The sequence below is a fragment of the Pleurodeles waltl genome, chromosome 2_2, assembly GCF_031143425.1.
Source record: "Pleurodeles waltl isolate 20211129_DDA chromosome 2_2, aPleWal1.hap1.20221129, whole genome shotgun sequence".
Taxonomy (NCBI): domain Eukaryota; kingdom Metazoa; phylum Chordata; class Amphibia; order Caudata; family Salamandridae; genus Pleurodeles; species Pleurodeles waltl.
Window position 1 is genome coordinate 503,157,657 of NC_090439.1, and position 24,430 is coordinate 503,182,086.

General features: G+C 42.7%; 1 protein-coding gene across 1 annotated transcript in view; it reads left to right on the top strand.

Annotated features, from left to right (window-relative positions):
• Nucleotides 1–24,430, top strand: part of MIB1 (MIB E3 ubiquitin protein ligase 1) — a 345,878-nt gene that overhangs the window by 197,934 nt on the left and 123,514 nt on the right. The window contains exons 13-16 of the mRNA XM_069220006.1: nucleotides 3,149–3,281; nucleotides 12,672–12,758; nucleotides 18,196–18,357; nucleotides 18,858–19,039. Of these exons, the coding sequence (XP_069076107.1) occupies nucleotides 3,149–3,281; nucleotides 12,672–12,758; nucleotides 18,196–18,357; nucleotides 18,858–19,039 (564 nt within the window). The remainder of the gene's footprint in view (nucleotides 1–3,148; nucleotides 3,282–12,671; nucleotides 12,759–18,195; nucleotides 18,358–18,857; nucleotides 19,040–24,430) is intronic.

Consider the following 24,430-nt stretch of genomic DNA (forward strand, 5'->3'; position numbering starts at 1 on the left):
GTGTTGCTTTGGTCCTCACAGCAATGGTCCGAGAGAGGGGAACATTGAAGCAGAGGGAGACACCTTAGTTTGGAACTCAGAGAGATGGCAGAGAAGTGGATGTAGCAAGATGATAGCACATTTTTAACCAAAAAAAGACAAGACAGGCCACTTTGCTCTTATTAGTGAAGCAGATGCAGCAACACTAAGGCTTGGAGTGTCTGAGGGCCCACTGCGTAATAATTATGACTGTCCTACTTTTAAAAAGGGCAATAGGGGCTTATTATCCTTTCTAGCGTTAGGACCAAGGACACCCTTGCTGAAAAGGGAGACAGGAGATTAATTTTTTTCTGTAAGGGACAAATTGCCTATTTCAAGAATTGAGTGATGGGCAGGCATGATGGGACAGGGAAGAAAGAGGCATTGGAGAGGCCTGATACTCATGGCTGCAGTTATTATTAGTGTAGCAGGTGCTGTTACGTTAAAGCCCACCAAATAGTATGAGCATTCAACACAGCAGTTAAGGGCATCAGAATTTATGGGTCAGTTACAGTTTTTGCTTGAGGCATTTGCTCTTTTATGAGTCTATTTTTATTTAGTGTGGATTATGAACTGCAGCTTCAGCCCCTAAACTCAGCCCTGCCCCTTCTGCTCCCCAAGTCCTTTCCATAGTCTTTGAGGTGGGGCCTAAAAATATTTTGCTTTTGGGGGTTCAGAGCAAAACACGTTTGCCGACCTTTAGTATAAGGGCTGGTTTGTTTTGCTTCTGCCAGTGATCTCACGAGAAAAGTTCAGCATGTTTACTTTGTACTAGAAAATTTATGGTAAACGAGAGATCATATAGACCGTTCTTAATCTAATAAAGAAAACGGGGTTTAGGCAGTTTGTGTAAGAGATAACGGGAAATTGTTGCAGATCCTCTTTGAAATAAGCTAATATAGTTTCAGGTAGTTTCTGAACTCTTCACTGGAAAGTTACATGGACTTTGGAGTGAATTAACTGTTTACCGTTTTTCATGTCTGTTGTTGAAATTTAATTATCCCTTTCATTAGCCACTTCAACCAATGAGGATTATGTTTGGTTTGAAGAATGGCTTTAAAACTGTCAAGCTTATTAGTAATCTATGCCACAATGTTACAATCACCTTAGTTAAGATTTTTTGTTTAGTTTTTGAGACAAGTTGATTTGAGTGAGTTTGGGGAAGAATTCACAGAGTAAAGTATAAGTAGCTGTGTCTACTTGGGATAACATACAGCCCAGTGATGGCACAATAAGCTGGAACATTGATTCATCCGTGGTCATTAGTATTTTGTATCGATTCATTATGAACCGTGGAATATTTCTCTGCCTTCAGCAGTTTAGAAAGACATTTACTTTCGGAGCCAAAATGGCCTTCTGAGAACGACACTGTTCAGATCTACCATGCTCCGAATGTCCTGACCGCACAGCTTCTTGCAGATGTTATAGCATGTTGGTTACTTCACTCCTGGTGAGCGGTGAAGGTCTTATCTGTTAGGTGAAGGTGCCTGACTACTGGCAGATGGTGGCTTGGGGTTGTGATGGGGTGCTATGATGAGCCTGTTACTGCAGCGTTTTGAGAGGATCACAGTGCAAACATTGGTGTGACTCCACCACCACTCGTCTCTTACTGACCCTTCTACAGCTGGGCTGGGACTCCACATCTTTAGTGTTTGCCTGAATATATGGTCATTCCTTGAGTGGTGAGAATGAATGAATGAATGACTGCTGGCACCTTAAACAGCCAGTATACTGGTGTTGCAGGACCTCTACTTCCTGCTGGAGACGTGTGGTAGCTGAGCAGAGCTGCTGTCAGACTTGCCAAGTGGCAGAAGAGGCTGCCTGCTGAGAATCTACATTTCTCTGATAATGTTTTTTTTTCTTGAGGAGGGTAGGGTCTCTCTTGATCTGATAATGCACCACGTGGCACTAAGATATACATTATTCTAGACACTGTACAATAAGCAGCAATCACTGAAGCCAAATCCTACTGTTCATATCAGAATCCACCTGGACTGTTAAGTGCCAGTGAAGGTTGATTTCAACCACTGTATCCATAGCCCCCTCATCCTGAACTAAACTCTGTACGTAATGATCACACATGCTAAAATAAGACTGCTAATTATAAATAAGAGCCCACTACTTACACCTGTGATGGATGCTTGGGGAAGTTTTAGTGACATGGATATGTTGCTGTCCCTAGCAAATGCACTGAAGTGGCTGAATGAGACGGAGCAGTGTTTCACAAAACTCATGAAATATATAAATTAATAAAAACCAATGATGCCTTGCACAGTTGCAGTATAAAATGTTCTCCCTTTTGAATATTTTAGCAGAATTTGCTTCTGGTGATGCGTTTGTGGAACTGAATGTCGGACTTGTTAGAAGCCCCACTTAACATACAGTGCATGGTGACTTAAAGCTTTGCTGATGGTCCACAGGAATGTCAGTTTCTTCTGCACTCCTTTCGTTTTGGATATTTGTTTCTGTCTCTTTACCGTTGTTTGTCCTTTCCCTATATGCAGAGAAGCTTTTGGCTCTGCCATTTTTTTTGGATGTTGGACGCATATCATACCTACAAGATGACTTTTTAGCCATGCTCCTGCACTGCCACTGCACTATTATACAACATGGCTAAAAACATTGGCAAACCCATTAGGTCTTATAGGCTAGACCTGTTGGCTGTGCCAGGCTTATTTTGATCTATGTTTGACTGTGTCTTTCTTGGCCCCATGCTTCCTGTCGTCAGTTATACATACAGCAGGCTTGGATACAGTGCGAGACTGTTAAATCTATGGATCATGCATATAGAAAATGACATTGGATTCGTTGGAGTTTTCTTTAGGTAGCAATGTTAAGAATAAAATCTTTTGTCTTATACTGTTGTACAGTTACAATGAGTGGTTGTGTTTTCGGAGTACGGCACATAGGTTTCAGATGTCTTGCAGTTAGAGAATAGGTTCATCACAAATAACATCATAAAACAAACCTTGCTATTGTGCTCCTATCTCGCATTGAGTATTCTTCTGTAATCAGGGAAAAATGTTCATTACATTGTAGATCACTGATACTTCGGTTTGCACAAAGGCATTGTTACCTGCAAAAAGTGTATTTTGGCTATTTTTTAAAGTAATGTTTTTTGTTTATCTAGTGCAATGCGTGTCCTGCTGTCTAAGCTGCCCCGACCATGGATTGTTGATGAAAAGAAGGATGATGGCTACACCTCCTTGCATCTGGCAGCTCTCAATAATCACGTGGAAGTAGCTGAGCTATTAGTTCACCAGGTTGGACCCATATAATATTTTTTTTTAGAGCTTAATATGATAGTTTGTATGATAGTTTGTATTAAAGTTAACCTGAAGATTCATTATTAAAAAAAAAAAGAAAAAAGGGCCAGTTGAAATTTTCATAGGCCTAAGCACGTGCTGCATTTGCCACATACACAATGTTGTCTCAGCGTCTGTGTTCCAATACCAGATAGAAAATTCTGGGATGGGCCAAAATATTTGGAGGTACCCTAACTTGACAGTTCTTGTTTGAATATCCAATTTTTGTTTTGAACAACTTTTAAACTTCGGCCCTTTCATCTTTGAGTGAAGGTTTCAACTACTAGCTTTTAAACTTAAATTTGGCGTTTGCTGTTCTCCATTGAGTTTTTGCAGGTTTCAAATTTTGAGAAAAACATTCATCTGCTATTCTTTGTGCAATGGTTTGCTAATATCATATTTTATATTGTACATGCTGATGTAAAATTAGCATGGAGTTTGATTAGCAGCTGATGATCACTGTCTGAGCAGTTTACGCACCTAACTGGCTGAAGCCTCGGTACACAAGAGCTAGCTAAGAGAGGTGGTTCGGGAATGTTTATGCCACAGAGTTAATGGATTTTCATGCATACTCCTTCGGGGAATACTGGGAAATTTAGATTTTTTGCCACAGTCTCTCTAAGTGCCATATAGAGTCCGTTGGAAACCTTTTCACTACAGAAACTCAAACGTCTTTCAGTGCCGGAGGGTGACTATGAAAACTGGTGTCTCTTACACAACTTTTTGGTTAGGTCTTCTTTTCTGTCCCACTGTACTGAGTGGTCTTTGGAACTTCTTACAGTTATCAGTGTGTTAACAAATTCTCATTAAGAGTTTTATTTTCATTGCTTTTGCTATTATGGAAGTAGGTAAGCTTACATGTAAAGGACTTTTGTCACACAGCTGCATAACAACTCTATTTGCCACCTTTGAATTGAATCATAATATTTGATTCAAACTGAAGACGTTGCCTCCATGGCTTAGTGTTAGTGATAAACCAGTCACATGACCCCTTACTCCCATGAGACAAGACCGTAAATAGGTTGTCTTCTAGCTGCACTTCATTTGTATTTAAATTTACTGCCTGGCTGCATGAGAGAGACTTTTTATGGTAATCATTGTTCTTTAATCTTCGAAAACAACCAACGGTCCCCTGGAATCCATAACTTGAAATATATTTTGTATTTACAGTTGATTAGTGGCAAATCAGTATGATAAAGATCCACTACTTCAAAAAATATTTTTTCTGCTTTTTCTCTATCCCCCAACTGTAATTGGACGTGGCATTCATTGCAACACTGAAATTCTGCAAGCAGGTAAGTAGATAGAGTAGAGCAATAAGTGTCAAGGGTCATGACCTTGTATTCGTGTAAAACCAAAGCAGAGTAAATGAAAATTGTGTAGGATGAAAACTGCATGCCAATTACAATGTGAGTTGAGGTCAAGTGTGTGAAGCTTGGGAACGTTTGGTTATGGCAGTGTTAGATTGCAGGGGGCAAATGAATTTGAGAAAAGAGAAAACAAAGTTGAGAACAGTATTCAAGGCGAGAAAAGACTAGGAATAGGGATGAGACTTTTGTTGGCTAAAAAAACCAGAGGTGGTGAATGAAGCTGGAAATGACTAGAGGTCTCAGGAAAGTGACAGGTTACATTTGAAAATGACACATTAAACAAAACATGGAACAAGGTGGAGACTTGGAAGACGATATCAAGTGTATAAGTGTGTTATGTAATTAGGAAAATGAGAAAATCACGTTTGGAAGGAGTGTGGTGTAGAGAATGGGAGGACATCCAGAAGTTTATGAAAGAAAGTAGCAAATCCTCATTTAAAGGAAAAATGAAGGGTGTGTAGGAGAGTTGGGCAAAAGTAGGGAATAATGTTGATGAAGTGGATGTAGTGATGGAAAAAAGAGGGCCTGCTCAGATCCCTGGTGTGAGGAATAGGGTTGTTGATTGAGGGGGGTAAAACCCTTCTTAAGCAACAGCCATGCTCTTCGTCAGGTGAACCACAAAGTCAGTAAATTAACGTGTGCTTAACCCTCTGTAAAAGTAGCCAGGTTAAACTTAAAGGAGTATGTAAAGTATTTATGCGGTACCCAAGCAGCAATAAGTTGAAAACACAAGAAAAAATCCACACCAATCTAGAAAGCTAGTTTAATTTTTAATAAAGTACCAAAATGACAAAAATCCAAGCAGTAGAACTGTAGATGTGTAATTTCAAAATCTTAAGTAAAAATAGTGCCACAAAGTGCCAACTGTTAGTTTTTTTTTTTTGTCTTGCTGGACTGGTACAGAGTCACAATTTCAAGTTGACTGAGATAGAGCGTGGTCCAGGTACAGGACAACAGAGTTTGGCTTGCTGTATGGTGTGCCTGGTTGTACTTGGACACAGATGCGAGGTCCTGCATCTGTTCTGATGTGGGCACCAGCCAGGAACTATGAGGTGCTGCGATGCAAGGTCCTGCCCCGTGATGAGTCATGCTGTGTCTGTTCTGATGAGGCCACCAATCAGGAACCACAAGTTGCTGCAAAGTGAAGTCCTGCAACAAGATGCGTTGAGCTGCATCTGTCCCAATGAAACCCTCAGTTGTGCCAGAAGGAGTACACCTTGATGCTTGCCAATGGTCTAGGACCTCAGGGGCACCTCTTGCAGATCAGGACCCACTCCAGCAGAGGCCAGCAGCAGGCCACAGGCAGGTCCAGTTGGGTCTGATCATCTGGGCAGATGCAGGTTTCTGGTGTTTCTGACCTTGCAGCTCACTACAGATGGACAGATGGACAGATAGCCAGCCATTGGAGTCACTCTGGTGGTTCTGGGTTAAAGGTAGTCTCCCTTCCTCGGGCAGCAGGGCAGTCTTCCTTATGAGTCTCCCATAAGTTCAGAAGTGATCTGAAGAGTGGGGTCTGAGGTTTGTATGAAGCTCTTTGTGTATATGCTGAGGCAAGTCCTTTGAAATGTAAGTGGGGCCGTGCACAGTTTCGCCCCACCCATACTGTCAGGATGGCTCATTCTGTCAACACAAAGCCCCCTTTTGTATTCCTGTCTGGGTTAAAAACCAACTGCCAACTACACCTAGTCATATGACCCAGGAAACAGACTGCAGGCATCAAATGGTTAGAATAAGAAAATGCCAACATTCTAAAGGTAGAAATTTCAGAATTGTAACTTAAAATCAGACTCTACCATTAAAGTGGGTTTTAAATTACAATTCCTTAGACACCAAGCATGACATTTCAACCTGTTCCCAAACACAAGTTATCACTAATTAAATGCCCATTAGTGTCTTTGTGCTTTCACTTTGTGTATGTTATGTTAAACACAGTGTATAGTGCATTTCTGTGATTTGCATAGCCCTGTTTCACTTTTTGTAGTCTGGTTGCCCTTTGTTGTTAGAGGTGTCTTGTTGACCAGCGTGGAAGTGGAATCCTCACTGATATAAATAATTTTTCCAGTGTTGATTCCAGCAACTTGAAGCAATACCAATCAAAACCATAAAAATGATGAAACTTTTTATTTTAAGCAAAAGTGCAATTTCCACTGCATTTGCATTTCGTGGTCTTATGACCACTGTTCACTGGTGAAGACTGGGACACGTAGTAAGTAAAGCATGAAGGTATAAGATGACTGTTGCATTTAATTCTTTCTTTGGCCAGGCCATGGAGGCTCTTCTCTCTCATTCAAAACTGGATTGGATGATTTATGCCCAGCATATGGTTATATCTTAGCAGACTCCTATACTAACCCAAGTAATATAATGTATGGTAGGTACCAAGTACTTCCAATAGAAAACTGTGCCTGTTCAAAGCCTGGGAGTCTTTCCAGAATCATTCATGTGTTTGGTTGCAGACCAGGTGACTTCGTTTGTATGAATGGTTACTGAGAAGCACGGTCATCAATTTATTTTGTCTTTTATGCTAAACAGTAAGATAAGGTATCCGTATTGCCACTTTTAACTACATAGTTACTGAAGATACTTTTCTTCTTCTTTTTTTGTCTTTGTGACCTCAGTGACCAACATTTTCTTGCATATGGTGTGTCAGTACAACCTAAAAGACAGTTAAGGGAGCATGAGCTTTAATAGCAAAAATGGTCTTGAAACCCAAGCCCTTTCATTGTGTCACCTGAGGTGGTCAACTTTACAGTCTACTTGATCTGTCCTCTTCATTCCTTTTGCTTCAAGATTGAAGGCACCTTTGCACTGCAGGAAGAGGTCCTGGCTACATGATTAAGGAGGAAAAGTGTCCTTAGCCACTAGGGGTTTGCTGCATGTAGTCTGCTTTTACCATGCCAGCTTGTGTGCGCCTTACCCCATCACAGAGGATTTCAGTGTATATATTGACAACCAACAGTATGTTTGACTTTCACCTTCGTCAACTGTTCTTAGGATGCTTTGATTCCCAACATCTGTTTCCTTCGTACAGTATTATTGTTTTCCTCTCCGGATAGACACATTGGGCCTTGCAGTACGATCTGACAGAACCTTTTAGAGTGTAATGTATTTGTTGATGTGAAATTCAAGAACTTAGCACCATTTTTGTGGGTATCTGTCCTTGTTAGCTATTCTACCTAAACAAGTCTTCCACTTTGACATGATTTGAATACTTTGGAAATTCCATTCTTGTGGTAGCTTTGGGTGCTGTCCTTGCACTACTTGGTGAAGTCTCAGTTGTACACGTTTGTGTATTCAATCAGATCATGCCTTGAAAAGCAGGGGAGGAAGGGATTACTTCGGCTGTTAAGGTTTTGAAAGCACCTGCATTCAAAATTCTTCTCCACACTTTAATTTTGTACAGAGCCATTGCTTTGTCTATCATACCATTATTTCCCCCAAGGTAAGACAACTCCTCCATTTTCTGGAGCAAAGAGTGGGTGACAGTAAAAAGTACACTCAAAATCTTCCTATGTACCGACTTTGAAATCTAGCCCCACTGTGCTTCCCAGAATTGGATTGGTGGCATATTTGCTTACCTTAGAACCTCTGGACAGCATGCCTTCTTCAGGTTCTTCTAAAAAGACCCTGCATTCTGCTGATAATGTCAGAAGAGATTTCTTGGTGACTCAGCTGGCTTGGTCAGCCAATTGTTTATCACCTTCTAGTCACTGCATGTAAAATGTTGCTCGGGGCTCAAGATATTTTAGAAGTGTTTTAACATTTTAATCCGCCCAAGATTCCATGCTCACATGTTTAAGGTCCATGTTGCCTATTTGAAACAGAACATCAGGCGCCGAGTGACTTATTTCTAACAGGACAGTGAGCTCCAGTTGACCCATTAACCTTGCCACTTGGAACCTTGAAATCCAGCCCCTTATAAGAATTTTCTTTCTAAAACCCAAGGGTTTGTACTTTAAAATCCACAAGGATTTACATGGTTGGTCTGCAAGCGTAAATGGTGGAGATTGTGAGTTCAGATGAATGCCATTTGCCCCATTGGGAGTTTCTGTGGAATTGCCTCAGCCACTCTAGCAATTCCATAGGCAGTTTAACTCTGTGCACCCTCTGAGATTTTGCAACCAGTTGCGCAGCGGGCAGTATAGTCTTTGCCTTGAAACCCTGTTGCATCTGAAATATATGGTGTTCTGTCACCACTGGTATCCTTCACACCCCTCGAAAGCCATTTCCCCGGGCAGGTATAGCAAAAACAGGGCTTATGACTGGTGGAGATTCAAATGCCGCATGTTAGTTTAAAAAACAAAAAGTACACAGAAATGTTTTGAGTGTCTTGTAAACGAAAAGTAGAGAATAAAGATCATTTGATGATTTGTGAAAGCATGAGGCATTCAAATGTATCGAATTTGATGAACAAACAGTTCTAGTGGTGCTATAGCATCACAAGCAGACAGTAAGAAATTCTGATATCTTTCCATAGATTATGTGAGGGCCACCAGTTTTGATGGATAACCAGTGCAGTTGTGTTAATATCAGGGAAGCCCTTCTGAAATTGGGACGGAGGTGATGAGACTATTGGCTTGAAAAGTCTGCAGTCAATGATTCTAGTTTGTCAAATTAGAGAGCATTGCAGTAATTTAGGCAAGATCCTGTAACTATATAGATGTCTGTACAACTTAATTCAAATGTGAGTTTTTAATTTGTTTAAAATTGGAGACTGGGGCCAGTGAGAGAGGGCAAGGGCATAGCTGGGATGTTAGAGGTATTAACAGTGTGAATCCATTTAGAACACTACAGCAAACTAAAGAAACAGAAGAGATGAAGGGCCAAGAGCAACTCATTCGGCGCGACCTCATAGAAAACGTGACAACTAGGTTAGCATGCTTCTCTGAGCCATGTCAAAGATTGGTATAATAAGAGAGCACTGATGCTGTTGATGTTCTTCTTATTCAGTAACTGACACCCCCTTCGTTCTGCGAGTGGTGGAAATCCACCCGAGCGTATTCTAGTGCATTACTGTCTTAATGCAAGAACATAACTCTTTGGCTTGATGCGACACCATGATTTTGACAATGTCAGAAAGAAAAGTAATTTGGTGGCAATTAACATAGGACACATGGCCAAGACCTACTTTTTTAAGATGTGGACTGACACCCTGTTTTTAAAATAGAAGGGAACGTATCTGGAGGATGAGGAGAAATAAATAATAGAACATAGTTAATACTAACCCTGAATACTCAAACGAGAACGAGATTGAGCAGAATGCCTGATTTCAAACGAGCAGTGACATACCTTAAATCTAACAGGGAGGTTGGAAAAAAAATATTCGTGCAGGCAGGCTTGGAATCATAAGAAGTGGAGGGCTATTGAAGGTATTGTAGCTCAGAGGCTATTTTATCTGTGCTGAAAGTGAGAGAATTAGATCCAAATGGGGTAGAAGTAGTAATATTCATATGCTTGTTAATGACTACTTACTTTTGTGTTCACTTTCAGTATAGAAAGATTTCACAGTGCACAAGTACAACTAGCTAAGCAGGTGTAATGTTATTTTTAGATAGAATTATATTTATACTGCCAGTTACTTTAAGATCCTCTACATGTTGGGAGAACCATGGGCAGGCTTGGGTGTAGTGGTAATGTGACTAATATTTCCTGGAGAAATGGGTTTGTGGGCTGAGTTTATCCAGTCTGATGGGTACTTTGACTATTGGCTGGGAGCATCAGTAGTATGTGGGCTCTTATTGGCAGAGCAAAGTGAATCAGATGTGGTCTTTTTACAATTCCCACAAAAGTTTACCAGATTATTGTTGGGGAGGGGACAATGGAAAAGCTAATTGTGGTACTTCACTTCCATGCCCTGGCAAAATATGCTAGACTGATCGAGGATTCTGCCAACCAAGAAAGGAGTCCTTGCTCCCTTTCTCCCAACATGTATGTTTACTTTGGCACTTTCTGGATCAACAGACAGGACATTTTCCCCATCTGCAGATATTTGTGTCTTTACACTTGCAGGCAACTGTTTAGTCTTATGTTGAGACTGCAGCTCTTGTTGTTGAATAGAATGGTGTCCTTTTGTCTGGATAAAGGCAGTATACTTAATAGCAAAGTGAAGAAAGTTCTTCTGAGGGAACAAAGAACTTGACAATTTGTTTCCAAGCCAGTGCTTCTACCATACTAAATTGCAGCAATCTATAAACACGAGAAAGGATGCTTTATGCAATCAGGTGCAAATCATGATGAGGGGTAAGTCTTTAGAGTCACGATTGGTGCACAAGATGTGGCTTGAATTGTTTCACCTGTCAGTGGATGGCTATGAAAAGAGCTGGATTTCCTATTATTAGGCCATGAAGCAGTGCTAGATCGTAGCACTGACTACTCAGTGTTTATCAGCCATCTCACTAGGGTTCATCCCAACAATGATAATGCCTTGCCTTCCAGTCTTTTTCTCCTATGAATGCAGAAGGGTGGGAGGAGAGGGATGTAACTTTCACTTTTCGGCTTTGTGTCTTGGAACTGCAAAGAAAGCAAGAATGTGGCAACAGAGGTGCACTAAGCCTATGCTGTGCCCTTGTTTTTCATTGATCAGTAATCATAAGAGGTACTACTGACTACCCTACTACTCTGGATGGACCAGGGACCGCTGGCTAAATGAATAGTAAATCATTATAGATAAACATGCATTCCACCCACTCTTGGACTCAGTAATATGTGTTTGTCTAGATTGATTTGCTGTTCATCTAGCAAGGGGTTATTGGTCTATAGTTGTCATGTTCCCTGTACTTCACATTCAGCCTATCTACCAGGCAGAATTGTCCCTAAACCTTCAAAACATCTCATAATAAACTTCATCATAAGCAAAGGTTTTGGTGCTTTTAGAAACCATTTTTTGAGTCAATGGCCTATTGATTTCAGTGAGCCACAGGCTGCGTAAATGGTTCCACAGACAAGACTCCAACGGGGAGAAATGTACTGTTACCTGGTGTAAGATTGAAGCAAAGAGTTTGCTGACTAGGACCAAGAGGAACAGGACGAAATACTTTCCATGGGCTTTAAAGGGTATTTTGCTCTCCAGTCTTCCTTATTTCCTTTCCCAAAAGGTGTTTTGTTTGCTTCCGTTGTGTTGGCTGTAGGATTTCTGGCCTCGCCAAAGAAGCCGGTGCCCATTCTGGTTGATTTTGAAAATAAGGATTGTACCTGTTGCATGTCCACAGAGTAATTCCTTCTACATATATGTCCATAATTTATTGTTCCAGCTTGATGCAACTCCTAAGGCAAGATAATATTCTTAGTGTAATTCAGGTGTCAAGTATAGCTATTTATGCATATGATCTTGCACCCTTGGTGCTGCTGTGCTGTGCCCATTCCATGTGTGTCCGTGTTGCTTGAGACCGCATTTTTGAGATACAATAGTTACATGCCAAAACTACCTGATTGGTCAATGCTTGTGATCCCTGATAGTGCAAACTCTTTCTGATGATCAGCTGCATCATTTTAGCTTGTTTTAGAATTATGTTAGACAGGTATAGTGCCACTTAAGGTGAAAGAATATATTTGGATGGATTGAGTAAGTAGTATGGACAGTGCATGTTATACCCAGGACAGTGGGCACAGATTTGACATCTGCTTATCAGGCAGGGCCAGACAACCATCTAAGAAAATGTTCATCTTCCATGTGTCACAAGTGAGGTGTTTTATTTGACAGAATGTATCAACTAGCAACATTAGTGTCACTTAAGCAACTTTCTCTCTAGCCCTGCATTAATCCCTTTTTTCCTATTTAAGGATTCTCCCAGCTGATTCAACTACACAATTGCACTGTTCTTGAAGTTGAATTAAATGCCTTATTCCTGGATGTCTTTTATGAGACTTAAAAATTGCTCTTGCAATGAAATGCCACCTCAGTCTTGAGTGGAATCCTATTTAGTTTGGCATGAAGTAAATGCATCATTTTGTATTGTTAAAAAAAAGTTTTGTTTTTCAGGGAAGCGCTAACTTGGATATCCAGAATGTTAACCAGCAAACTGCTCTGCACCTTGCTGTTGAACGCCAGCATACGCAGATTGTTAGAGTAAGACATTTTGCATAATAATTGAAATAAATAGTTTGACTTTATCATCAATCGTAATTGAAAATGCAAAATGTGTTAAGAGCAGGAATGCTTTTTCATTATGAAGACCAAGACCACGACCTGGGAATCCTTGGTATTCTATTTTGTCCTGTATTAGTTTAAGCAGATATTCTACTGAAGGCATGCTCAGTAGTTTGCCATGAGAAAACTTGATATTATAATAGATTTAGCCATTGTACTGACCACCCTATGAAATATTCTGATAATCCTCGCTGTGTGTTGTTTTTCTGTTTTATGTTCATCTCATTGCTATAAAGAATGTTCTTTTTCTTCTAATGTTGGAAAAACAAAACACCATGGCTCCATGTCCATTTTAAATACGAATATAGAGTGGTGGGTGCAGACCACTTCTACTTGGGACAAACTGTGCTCCCTGCTGTGTTTTGATTTTGCTATGTTAGGACTTTCAGATTGGGCAATTCCGATTCCCCATTTTCATGTTAATTGCCAATTGCTGTCCTTAATTGTGTTTTTTTTTTTGCTTGCAGGAGTCTGTTTTATGTTAGTATTCTTACGTTTTCTCCTCAGTGCTGGTTTCAGTATGTATATTGAAAAACAAAACTGAAAATTAGAAATAGATGGAAAGTCTGATTAGGTTAATCCATTAGTATTTTTTAAAAAAATAGTAGAAAGGAGCAATATTTTGTGTTTGCTGACTAGGTTATAACAATATTTTATGTTTGCTTATTTGATAGACACATCTAGTTGCAGGTTACTTAACTTAGAATTTCCCCCAGTTGTCTGTCTCGATCCGGAGATTTTTCTTGAGTAGTACCCCTGCGTGCCTTTTGGTGGTATTAATTGGATCCATGTCCTGTGTTGTCAGCACTGGATATGACATTGCGGGTCCTACATAAGAGCCACCCAGGTCCTCTGACCTCATTTATTTTCTTTCCACGCCAGCCAGCGCTGATCCGAATAGAGCAACCCCTCAGTGAATTTTTGACTTTCTGCCAACGTTTTTTCGAGTTCTATAACTCCTGGTGCATTGAAGGATGTCCTCTAGGAAGACCGGGTTCCAGTCCTGTGGGTCCCATCATCGGGCGATGTCTGTGATGGATTCGCACCTCGTGTGACTTTGGTGTCAGGAGCGTGACCACGACCCGAAGTCGTGCTCCGAGTGCTGGGCCACGAATCCAAAGATTTTGAGGAAGGGGTCCCTAAAGCTGATGGCGGCCTGGCGCTTTGCTCCACGTAATTCCCGATCTCTGTCAAGAGGAAGGTCTCGGAATCTTTTTCGTCCCACTCCTAGTTCTTGGGACGTTCAGGTAAATCGAGGCATAAGAAGGCAAAATGTTCTTCGACCTCACCTCGGTTGATGTAATGCAGGAGCATCGTCGATTGAGACCTCCATCTGTTAACCTGTGTTTGGGTTGACTTCGCGCTTACCTGAGTTTCCGGGAGCCTGAGCTACCCCTGCCTAGCTTGAGGATGTTTACAAGGCCATGTGCCTTACTTTTTGGCAGTCCAGCTCTGCTGGTGCGCATTTTGGGCCCCGCAGGGTTAGAAGGGGCTCCTTCAGGTTCAGTGCAAGTGGCTTCAGCCTCAGCTCCAAGGGGCATCCATGGATCCATACCTGGATCCGAATCAGCATCGGTCATACCACTCCGACCCTCCTCGCACTGGTTCCGACGAGGACACTCCCTGCGGCCCTGCCTCCATCCTCTTTACCAACTTTGACACGGAGCCAGATTGGCATTGTATGATGCACACTCTGGCAGGGGCCTTGCCCCTTATGTTGGTTCATGAGCCTTATTACTGTGGGCTAGGTTACAGTGAGGAAGGAGAGGAGTTGCTGGATACTTTACAATACCAGTTCCAAGACCCCATGGACTAGTGTATGGAGCTGGGTGAAGCCAGTGGACTGGGTGCCTCCCTAGATGCTGGCATGCTCTCTCCCCCTACTGTGGCTACCGAAGAGGGAGCTTCATATTCAATGGTAGTATGTAGAGTAGCCGAGGTCCTGGACCTTGTGCTGCCTTTGGTGGGAGTCAGGACTGACAGAGGTGCTTCAACCTGGGGCTTCATCCTCTAAATCCCTGCTCCACTTTAATGAAGCCCTCATAGATGTCCTTCTAGGTTCCTGGGTTTAAACCCAGCACAGGGGCTCCTGTGAACAGGACTCTCGCCCCCCCCTGCCATCACCCAGCACGGGGTGACCCAGCTTGCCTGACGCAACACCCCACCCCTGAGAGCTTGGTTATCCAAGCGTACGCTTCCCAGGGCGTGTTTCTTTCTGCACTCCGAGATAGGGAATCCAAGAAGCTGGACACAATTGGCAAGAAGATGTTTTCTTCCGCCAGAATGAATTCTCGTGCTACGGCCAGGTTCAGGGCCTTGTGGCAGCCCCTCGTCCCCTTCAGTCGCTTTTCACCCCTTTTGTGGCTATGGAAGGGCTGCCTAACCATGCCCATTCCCCTCCAGCCAACGTACAGCGCAGGCTGCCCATCCTCTTTGTGGTCAGGGACGTGAGATCCACCGTCCTCTTGGATCAGGGTGCCAGTGGCCTGGCCAGTCCACATTGCCCCCTCCTCCCTCGCAGCTTCTTCCAAACCTTCCTAGTCTGAAATATCCCCACCATGGACCAGTCGGAGGCAGGATCCGCCATCACCTGATCCTCTGGCAGTCCATCATGTCAGACAGGTGGGTTTTGCAGATAGTCCGATGAGGCGACTGCCTCCCCTTCATCCATGCCACCATCCTACGATTGAATGACTGAGGATCGGTTGGCACTTCACTGAGAGGAAGTTACGACTCTTGGCCAAGGGAGCCATAGAGAGGGTTCCTGTGTCAGAAGTAGATCGTGGCTGTTATTCCCGCTATTGTCTGGTGGCCAGGAAAGAAAGGATCTCCACCATGTCCTAGACCTTTGGTCTGTCAATGGCTTTCTCAAAAAGCAGAAGTTTAAAATGCTCACTCTGGCTCAGGTTATATCTGCTCTGAACCCAGGAGACTAGATGGTACTGTTGGACTTGCAGGAGGCTTACTTCCATATTCCTGTCCTGCCTGCTCACAGACGTTACCTGTGCTTCATGGCGGGTCATGAGCACTTTCCGTTGACTGTGCTCCCCTTTGGCCTTACCAGCGCCTCTTGGGTGTTCACCAAGGTGATGGTGGTGGTCCCAGTTCATCTGCTTAGGTTAGTGGTTTCCGTTTTCCCCTATCTCTATGACTTGCTGTTAAAGGCAGGCTTGCCCCAGGCTGTCTCCTCCCACCTCTAGACTATGGCAGACCTCCTGCATTCATTGGTGTTCACTTTAAACATGCCGAAGTCACACCTGACTTCCTCTCAGATGCTCCCTTTCATCGCAGCTGTTTCGGACAGAATACAGTTTTGGGCTTATCCTCCTGAGCGAGCCCAGGATATTTATGCTATGATACTGATGTTTCAGCCTCTATCCTGGACGTCTGTGTGAATTACTCTGAGACTGCTAAGCCTCATGACCTCCTGCATCCTGTTGGTGACACATGCGAGATGGCATATGCAGGCTCTGCTGTGAGACCTGAAGTTCCAGTGGGCGCAGCATCAGGCAGATCTCTCCGAACTATCCAGATCTCGGAGGGAACTGCACAAGATCTGCAGTGGTGGTTAACAAACCGCAATTGGGACAGAGGCAGATTCCTCTCCCTTCCCCAACCAGATCTGACAGTAGTACTCCTGCGATGGGGCAGCCACCTGGGAGAGGAGGAGATCGGGGGCACCTGATTACTGGTGGAGTCCGGACTTCACATCAACCTGTTGGAGCTCTGGGCGATCAGGCTAGCTTTGAAAGCATTTCTTCCCTCTCTGAGGGAAGGTGGTACAGGTGTTCAGACAACACCACTGCATGTGATACTGCAACAAGCAGGGCATAGTTGGGTCGTGGATACTTTGTCTCTGAACGTGGCAGGAACATCAGTGTATTTTCCCTGATGGTTCAACATCTGATGGACGCTCTGAATGTCAGAATGGATGAACTCAGCTAACAATGTTTAGTCGATCACAAATGGCGTCCTCATCTGGATGTGGCACAAGGTCTCCTTCAGCAGTGGGGAGAGCCTTGGTTAGATCAGTTCGCCTCCGCAGAGAACGCACAATGTCAGCAGCATTGTGTGTTGGAGTTTTCATGGAGGCACACTCGGCTGCGCTTTTCATCTCAAGTGGAACTCCGGCCTCCTGTACGCCTTTCCGCGACCATACTACCTCTGCCCGGAGTTCTCAAGAAGATCAAGAATGACCTGGCCGAAGTTATTCTTGTGGCTTCTGACTGGGCACGAAGTATCTGGTATCTCGAGCTATTAAGCATGGATATCGATCCTCCAATCAGACTGCCCCATCGAGAGGATCTTCCATCGCAGCAGTGGGAAAGGGTTCTGTACCCGAACCTGTCTTCTCCGCCTTCTCGCATGGATATTGAGCGGTTGCAGTTGACAGCTTTTGACCTTCCACCTGATGATATGAGTACAGTGCTAGTGCTCATAGTCGAACAGATCAAGCAATGGTATTCTTCCTTTTATATAGCCTTTTTTTGCATTGTTTAATTTCAATATAGGTTAGATACATACAGGGCATACTCATAAAACTTTTATGAAAATAGGTATCCTTTATCAACAGTCAACTCATTCCGGCAACCACTTGACCTTCAATGCCTATGTTAATTAACATGACATGTTAAACATACAAATTACTCTCCACTTGGCGCTAAACACTTTCCCTCCCCCACTTCATGGCAGTGCACCTCATACCTAGGGCGCAATTTGATTCTTTTGGTCCAGGGATTGCAGTTTTCCTGTACTATAAACGTCGTGAAAAAACTGCATACTCTACTGAATGCTCGTTAAACAAAGTGTGTATAAAATGTTCCTTATGGTTTGCACTTCCTCTTCTTCTGAGAATGACACCTTTTGATTAATGTACTTTGAGGTTATAGTAATACATTGGTTAAACAGAATTAAACTGGTCTGTCATTAAAAGAGTGTTTCATCTTGCATCCCATGAAGTGGTTTGACAATTTAAGTGCTTTGGCAGAGGAAATCAGTTCTCTTTTAATGTGGTCTAAGGTGACCACTTTACCAAAGTACATCTGAGAATGGTCAGAACTGGGGAATATTGAGAAATACATTGCTGAAATAGTGTTGAGTAATTAGTTTAGTGATGTAGTGAAAACCAACATTGTTCATGCGTTTATCTGCCTCAGAAGTTCACAGGTGACAAACGTGTGCATTTCACAAACATGGGTGGGTTTATCTTTTATTGTCCCTGCAAATTAAATCCAAAAGTAGTCTCTGAATAAAGAATCTATATTTTAGCGATCTCTTTTTGGTTGGGTATAATCTGTACTTACCTTCGTGCAGGTATATTTGAATATTTTGTAAATCTGAAGTTTTTTTATTGCAGCTTTTAGTGCGTGCTGGTGCTAAACTAGACATTCAAGACAAAGATGGAGATACTCCCCTTCATGAAGCCCTTAGACACCACACGTTATCCCAACTTCGCCAGCTACAAGACATGCAAGATGTGGGCAAGGTAGATACTGCCTGGGAGCCTTCAAAGAACACCGTAAGTACTTACCCCCGTGATTGTGGATACTTTGTTGGTTTGGTAATTAATTATGTACTGTGTGTGTGTGTGTGTGTGTGTGTGTGTGCGCGTGTGTGCGCGCATCCATTTATTTTGCTTTGGTGACTGTTGCATGAGTGACTTGTTTGTACTGACCATTACAAAGTTATCTTCACCATTGATACTTTGCATTGTTCCCTTGAAGCGTTAAGATGGGCTTGAGTTCTGTTACATTCACTCATTTTTATCTGATCATATTAACAGAGTTGTTAAATTCTAGTCACTGCCTGCAGGCACTTCAGTGTGAAATATGCATATAAAATGTGCAAGTATCAGTAATCTGGCCCATTCAAATTAATGCCTATAGCAGCACCACATACCAATTAATAATGAGGAGGTGTTTACATATCTACAATCCTAGCTATGATGGCATATTATTATAGATAGGAACAATATTTGTTATTTAAAATGTAATATTGATCATGTTTGTTTTCTTCTAGTTAATTATGGGACTTGGCACCCAGGGAGCAGAGAAGAAGAGTGCTGCATCTATTGCATGCTTCCTTGCACACAACGGAGCTGACCTCACTGTTCGTAATAAGAAAGGGCAATCTCCTCTCGACCTGTGTCCTGATCCTAGTCTCTGCAAAGCACTAGCTAAATGTCATAAAGAAAAAGTCAGGTTTGTAATAATGTTAAAAATGTTATGCAACAGTCTTTTACAGAAGCAGCTAATGTGTGAAATGTTATTCATTAATCCATCTGTGTAGATCATTAGTGGACAATGTCACAATCTTGAAATAATGTCAACAGGGAAGATTTACATGCATTTTGAAAAAAGCCAGAAATTGTCTGCCATTTTAGGGTTCTCAAAAATCTTGAAATTTCGCTTTTGTAGATGTCCATGGCTATTCACTTACACATACATTTGGTTAATCGTGATGAAAATGTGCATTTGCACATAATTGTCTTTTCTCTGCAGGGGAAAATAGTGTTTGCCTGCCAACAGTCTCACTTTCCTTACAACGGAAATGAAGGGTGTGAATTTATGGACGATGTCCGTTCCATTGATAGATGTCTGTCTGCTTTGAAGAAAATTGACAAAGTTAAAATTGTACAGGAGCTAGAGGTTATTTACAGTGATTGCACCACACCTTGAGACATATATGTTATCATCTTTAACCCCTAGATCTTCTAAGGGAGAAATTTCACCGCAGTGGGTGATTCTCTGCTTTAAGTTCATAGAAACTGAATGTGGAATTTATGATTGTAAATTAACTTTTTTGCCTTCAGGCTGTGCTTAGGTGTGCAGAAATGTTTGCTATTCCAGCCGCTCTTCCAAAAGCAGTTGTTGATCTAGTGTGACCACTATTTAGTGGTTTATGTGATGTGTATTTTTGATGGCATGTATAGGTGTAATTAAACATGCTCTGCATTCTCCTGACATCTAGTGTTGAGTCTGGAGTGTTACAAGTTGTTTTTCTTCAAAGAAGCTGTTTTTCGAGTCACGGGATCGAGTGACTCCACCTTCTCGTGGTACTGAGGTGGGCATCGAGTCCTTTCTTAGATTGTTTTCTTTTCGTCGTCGCGTTCGGACGTGTAATCTTCCACACCTTCTTTGACTTGCTCTGGTCCAAGACTTTCTCCCCATCTTTTCTATATTCAGTGGCATTGTACTTTTGATTACGGTTTCTGTCCGCACATCGATCTTTCCATCTTGCTGGGTCCAGATTTCGACAGCATGCCATTCAGGGCATGCCTGACCAGCCTTCGGGCCTATATACTTGTGGTGTCAAAAATAATGTAATCCTGATGGAACGGACACTGTTTCGATTCTGTCCTCGGTGCCACTCAAAGTACCCTTACACCATTGGGTGTATAACCTGTGACTCATCGGATCATCAAAAGGCTACTTGTAAGGCGTGCCGATCGTTTCGATCCAGGAAGACTCTTCAAGAGTTGGAGATGGCATGCAGATCTCCAGAAGGCATCCTGGATATTTTCAGCGAAGAAAATGCACAGGAAGAGAAACAAGAAGAAGCCATCTCCATCCAAGATTCGAATTCCGACATCCAATCTGACATCGAGAGACAAGAACTGACGTCGGCACAAACAGTGAGCACTGTGGCCCCAACTTCTCCCACAAAAAAACTCTGAGAAAAGTCCCTACTGAGGTCACCAGACCACCTCTGTAATGAAGCCATGGTCAGTTTTGGATGGACAGTTCGGCTGCCCTGCCTGCCTATGAAGACTGCTGCCTCTTCAGCATTGACCTCATCCACTTCGGTCTGACCTACTATGGGCAAATATTCAGCACTGACTGTCTCCACTTCAAGCTGAGAGTCTTCGGAACCAAGTTTGGGACGAAAAAGGTTTTTCTACTGAAAATTTTGGTTCTGAAAAATAAAGACCATGCTACTTTGGAGTCTTTGGACTAAGGCCACTGTTCTGCCACGCCTTTACCTATTCAGCCAATATTTGAGTCTATGGATGCTAGACAGCGCAGACTGTACATTCAAGAAGGCATATGGTGAATTGTAGCTTCCCCTACTGTGACTTTTAAAAGGAAGCTAACTTTTCAGGAGGCATTGGTCACCTTGCAGCCTCCTAAAAAGAATTGTAAAGAGAAGACCGCCTCAAATGAGCCTATTCTGCCACTTCACCTCCACCTGTTGCTTCTCCTCATTTTCCCACCTCCCCAGCTGCAGAAGATCTCACTGGACAGGGTTCACCACTGTTTGAAGAACACTACTCAGGGGACACACAAGATGCAAGCCCCTGAGATTCTTATGGTCCAGACCTGGTCATTAACCGTGACCCAGATTTGTATCCTGCTAGGCCTTCCCCTCCAGAAGACACTACCAGCAAGTTATTGCTAAGGCAGCTGCTTACTGTAATGTACCAATACATGAGGAACCAATTGATGAAGATTTCTTGTTCGATACCCTTATCAACACCCATAGAGACACCCGCTATTTCCCTATGCTTTCTGGAAGAATGCACCATGCGACTGATATCTTTCAAGAGCCTGTCCGCTCTAGAATCATAACACCTAGGGGTAAATTAAAAAATATAAACCTGCACCTTCGGACCCACTATTTATCAGGTCGTATAATGCCACCAGACTCAATAGTGGCTACCGCTGCCAGAAGGAGGGCTAATAGCCAGGCCACTGGACAGTGTCCTCCACCAGACAAGAAGAGTAAAAAGCTTAATGCCGCAGGCAAGTGTGTGGATGCACAAGCTGCAAACCATTGGGGTATTACCAATTCGCAAGCCTTACTCTCTAGTTAAAATTGAGCTCACTGGGATGAACTGGAGCATCTCCTCCAGTATCTCCCAGAGGAGCATCATGAGCATGGTCAGCAAATTCTTTTAGAGGATCAGACAATTGCAAATAATAAAATTTGGTGTGCACTGGATGCTGCAGATACAGCAACAAGGGACATAAATACCAGTGCGTGGATAAGAAGGCATGCATGGCTTAGATGCTCTGGATTTAAGCTAGAGGTTCAACAAGCTGTATTAAATATGCCTTTTGACAAAGAACATCTTTTTAGTCCACAAGTTGACTCTACGTTAGAGAAGTAAAAAAAAAAGACAGACACTGCAAAGGCAATGGGGACTCTCCAGTCCCAAACACAAAAGGGATATTTTTTCGTCACCCAATGTATAGAGGGGAGGTTACAAATCCTCTACAACATCTGACGCCTCCACCTCCCAAAATAAACAAGCTTCACACTCTTCCACCATGAGCTCCTTTGGGGATACAGTCAGAGGCAATAATTTCAGAGACTGGGCAAAAACAATAGTTCCCGGGGCTCAGTTTCCATAACAAAGCATTGACTACCTGAAAATGCCAAAACCCAATATAACACCAGTTGGGGGATGTCTTCAGTACTACTACACGCAATGAACAGACATAATATTGGACCATTATCCAACATAGTTATTGCCTGGAGCTTACTTCCATACCTCCCAATATCCCTCCTCGCACTCCCAGGTTCTCCCAAGAACACCCTGCACTTGTCATAGAAGAGGTACAGTGTCTTCTTCTAAAAGGGTCAATAGAACTGGTTCCAGCCCAATATCATGAAACAGGAGTTTACTCACTATACTTTCTCATTCCAAATAAGGATGGTTCACTCAGACCCATTTTGGATCTAGGGCCCCTAAACCAATAGATTCCTTCAGAACATTTTCACATAGTCACTCTTCAGGGTGCTATCCCACTCCAACAGGGTGATCTTATGTCTGCTCTAGACCTAAAAGATGCATATTTCCACATTCCTTTCCACCCTGCACACCACAAACATCTAAGATTTGTGGTCGCTGGCAGACATCACTTCAAAGTCTTCCCTTTTGGGGTCACAACTGCTCCAAGGGTATTCCCCAAATGCCTAGCAGTTGTTGCAGTGTGCCTCAGAAGACAAAAGATTAATATCTTTCCATACCTAGATGACTGGCTTATCAAAGCCAGCATGCCACCGCCTGCCAATCCGATACTCAAAATATGGTAAACCTCCTTAACAAGTTAGGGTTTACACTCATTTTTCTAAAATCTCATGTACAACCCCTTGAGATTCAACCGTATTTAGGGGCCATTCTCATTACGCAGCTGGGGCTAGCCTATGCCAGTCCAGCTCTCATACAAAGTTTCTAACATCTTCCTGAGTTTCAACAGGATCACACTCCACAGTCAAAACTGTTGTCTCTTTAAGGGATAATGGCATCCTGCATTGCCATCGTCCCACATGCCAGACTTCACATGCGTCCCCTACAGCAATGTCTGTCTCATCAGTGGTCTCCGTCACAGTGTCACTTTCACGGTCTAGTGTAGATAGACCCCCAAACTTACGTGCCACTCTCTGCAATGGTGGAACTCCACCAACCTTTTCAAAGGGTGGCCTTTTCGAGACCGTGTGCCTCAACTCGTTCTGACCACAGATGTATCCTTGACAGGCGAGGAAGCACACCTTCAAGACCTGACAGTCCAGGGCCTTTGGGTTCACATACATCGATCCATGCACATCACCTATCTAGAACTTCAAGAGGTAGTTATAGCCCTAAAAGCATTCCTTCATCACCCCTCACACAAAGTTGTCCTAGAACGGACGGACAATATGACAGCAATATATTACCTACAAAAACAGGGAGAGGGGGACATGATTGTTCTAGTATCACAACTGGCACAATCAATATGGAAATGGGCTCATCACCACCACATTCACCTTTTGGCAGAATATCTCCCAGGAACGGACAACGACTTTGCAGACCTGCTCAGCAGAAGGCATCCACAAGCCCACAAATGGGAACTCCACCCACAAGCCCTTCAAAAATACTTCCAAAAGTGTGGAACTCCTCAAATAGACCTTTTTGCCACAGCAGAAAATGCAGAAAACGAAGAATGCCCAAACTTCACATCCAGGTACCCTCACCCTCTTAACATTGTACTTACTAGGCTCATGGACACAACCTTTTGAACCACATGACTCATGTCCTGTCTAGTTCCTTTCATGGAAGGTGGCTTTTCTAGTCTCAATTACATCCCTTAAACATATCAGTAAACTCCAGGCATTAACCATAGAAGAACCTTTCTTTCAGTTACATAAAGATAAGATAGTCCTTCGCACAAACCAAAGATTCCTACCAAAAGTGGTATCCCAATTTCATATCAATCAAACCATTGAATTGCCTGTTTTTCCCCAACTGGATTCAATAGCAGAGAGAGCGCTCCACACTTTAGATGTAAAAAAAAAAAAAAAAAGAGCACCTGTGTACTATATTGACAGGACAAAAGAGTTTAGGAAAACAAAACTACTTTTTGCAGCTTTTGCTTTGCCGTTTAAGGTCAATCCAGTTTAAAAAAACGGCATAAGAATGCAAAGCATGCAAATCCACAGCACTACATGCCACTAACAGATGTCTACTGGGTAAGTAACATCTTCCTTTAAAGATGTTTCTGAAATATCCTTTCATGTTGCATAATTGATAAATGAGCATGTTATTGCACCAAGCAATTTCTTAAATCATGCACTTGGATTTGCAGATTTTGGAGATGCAACCCAAAAAG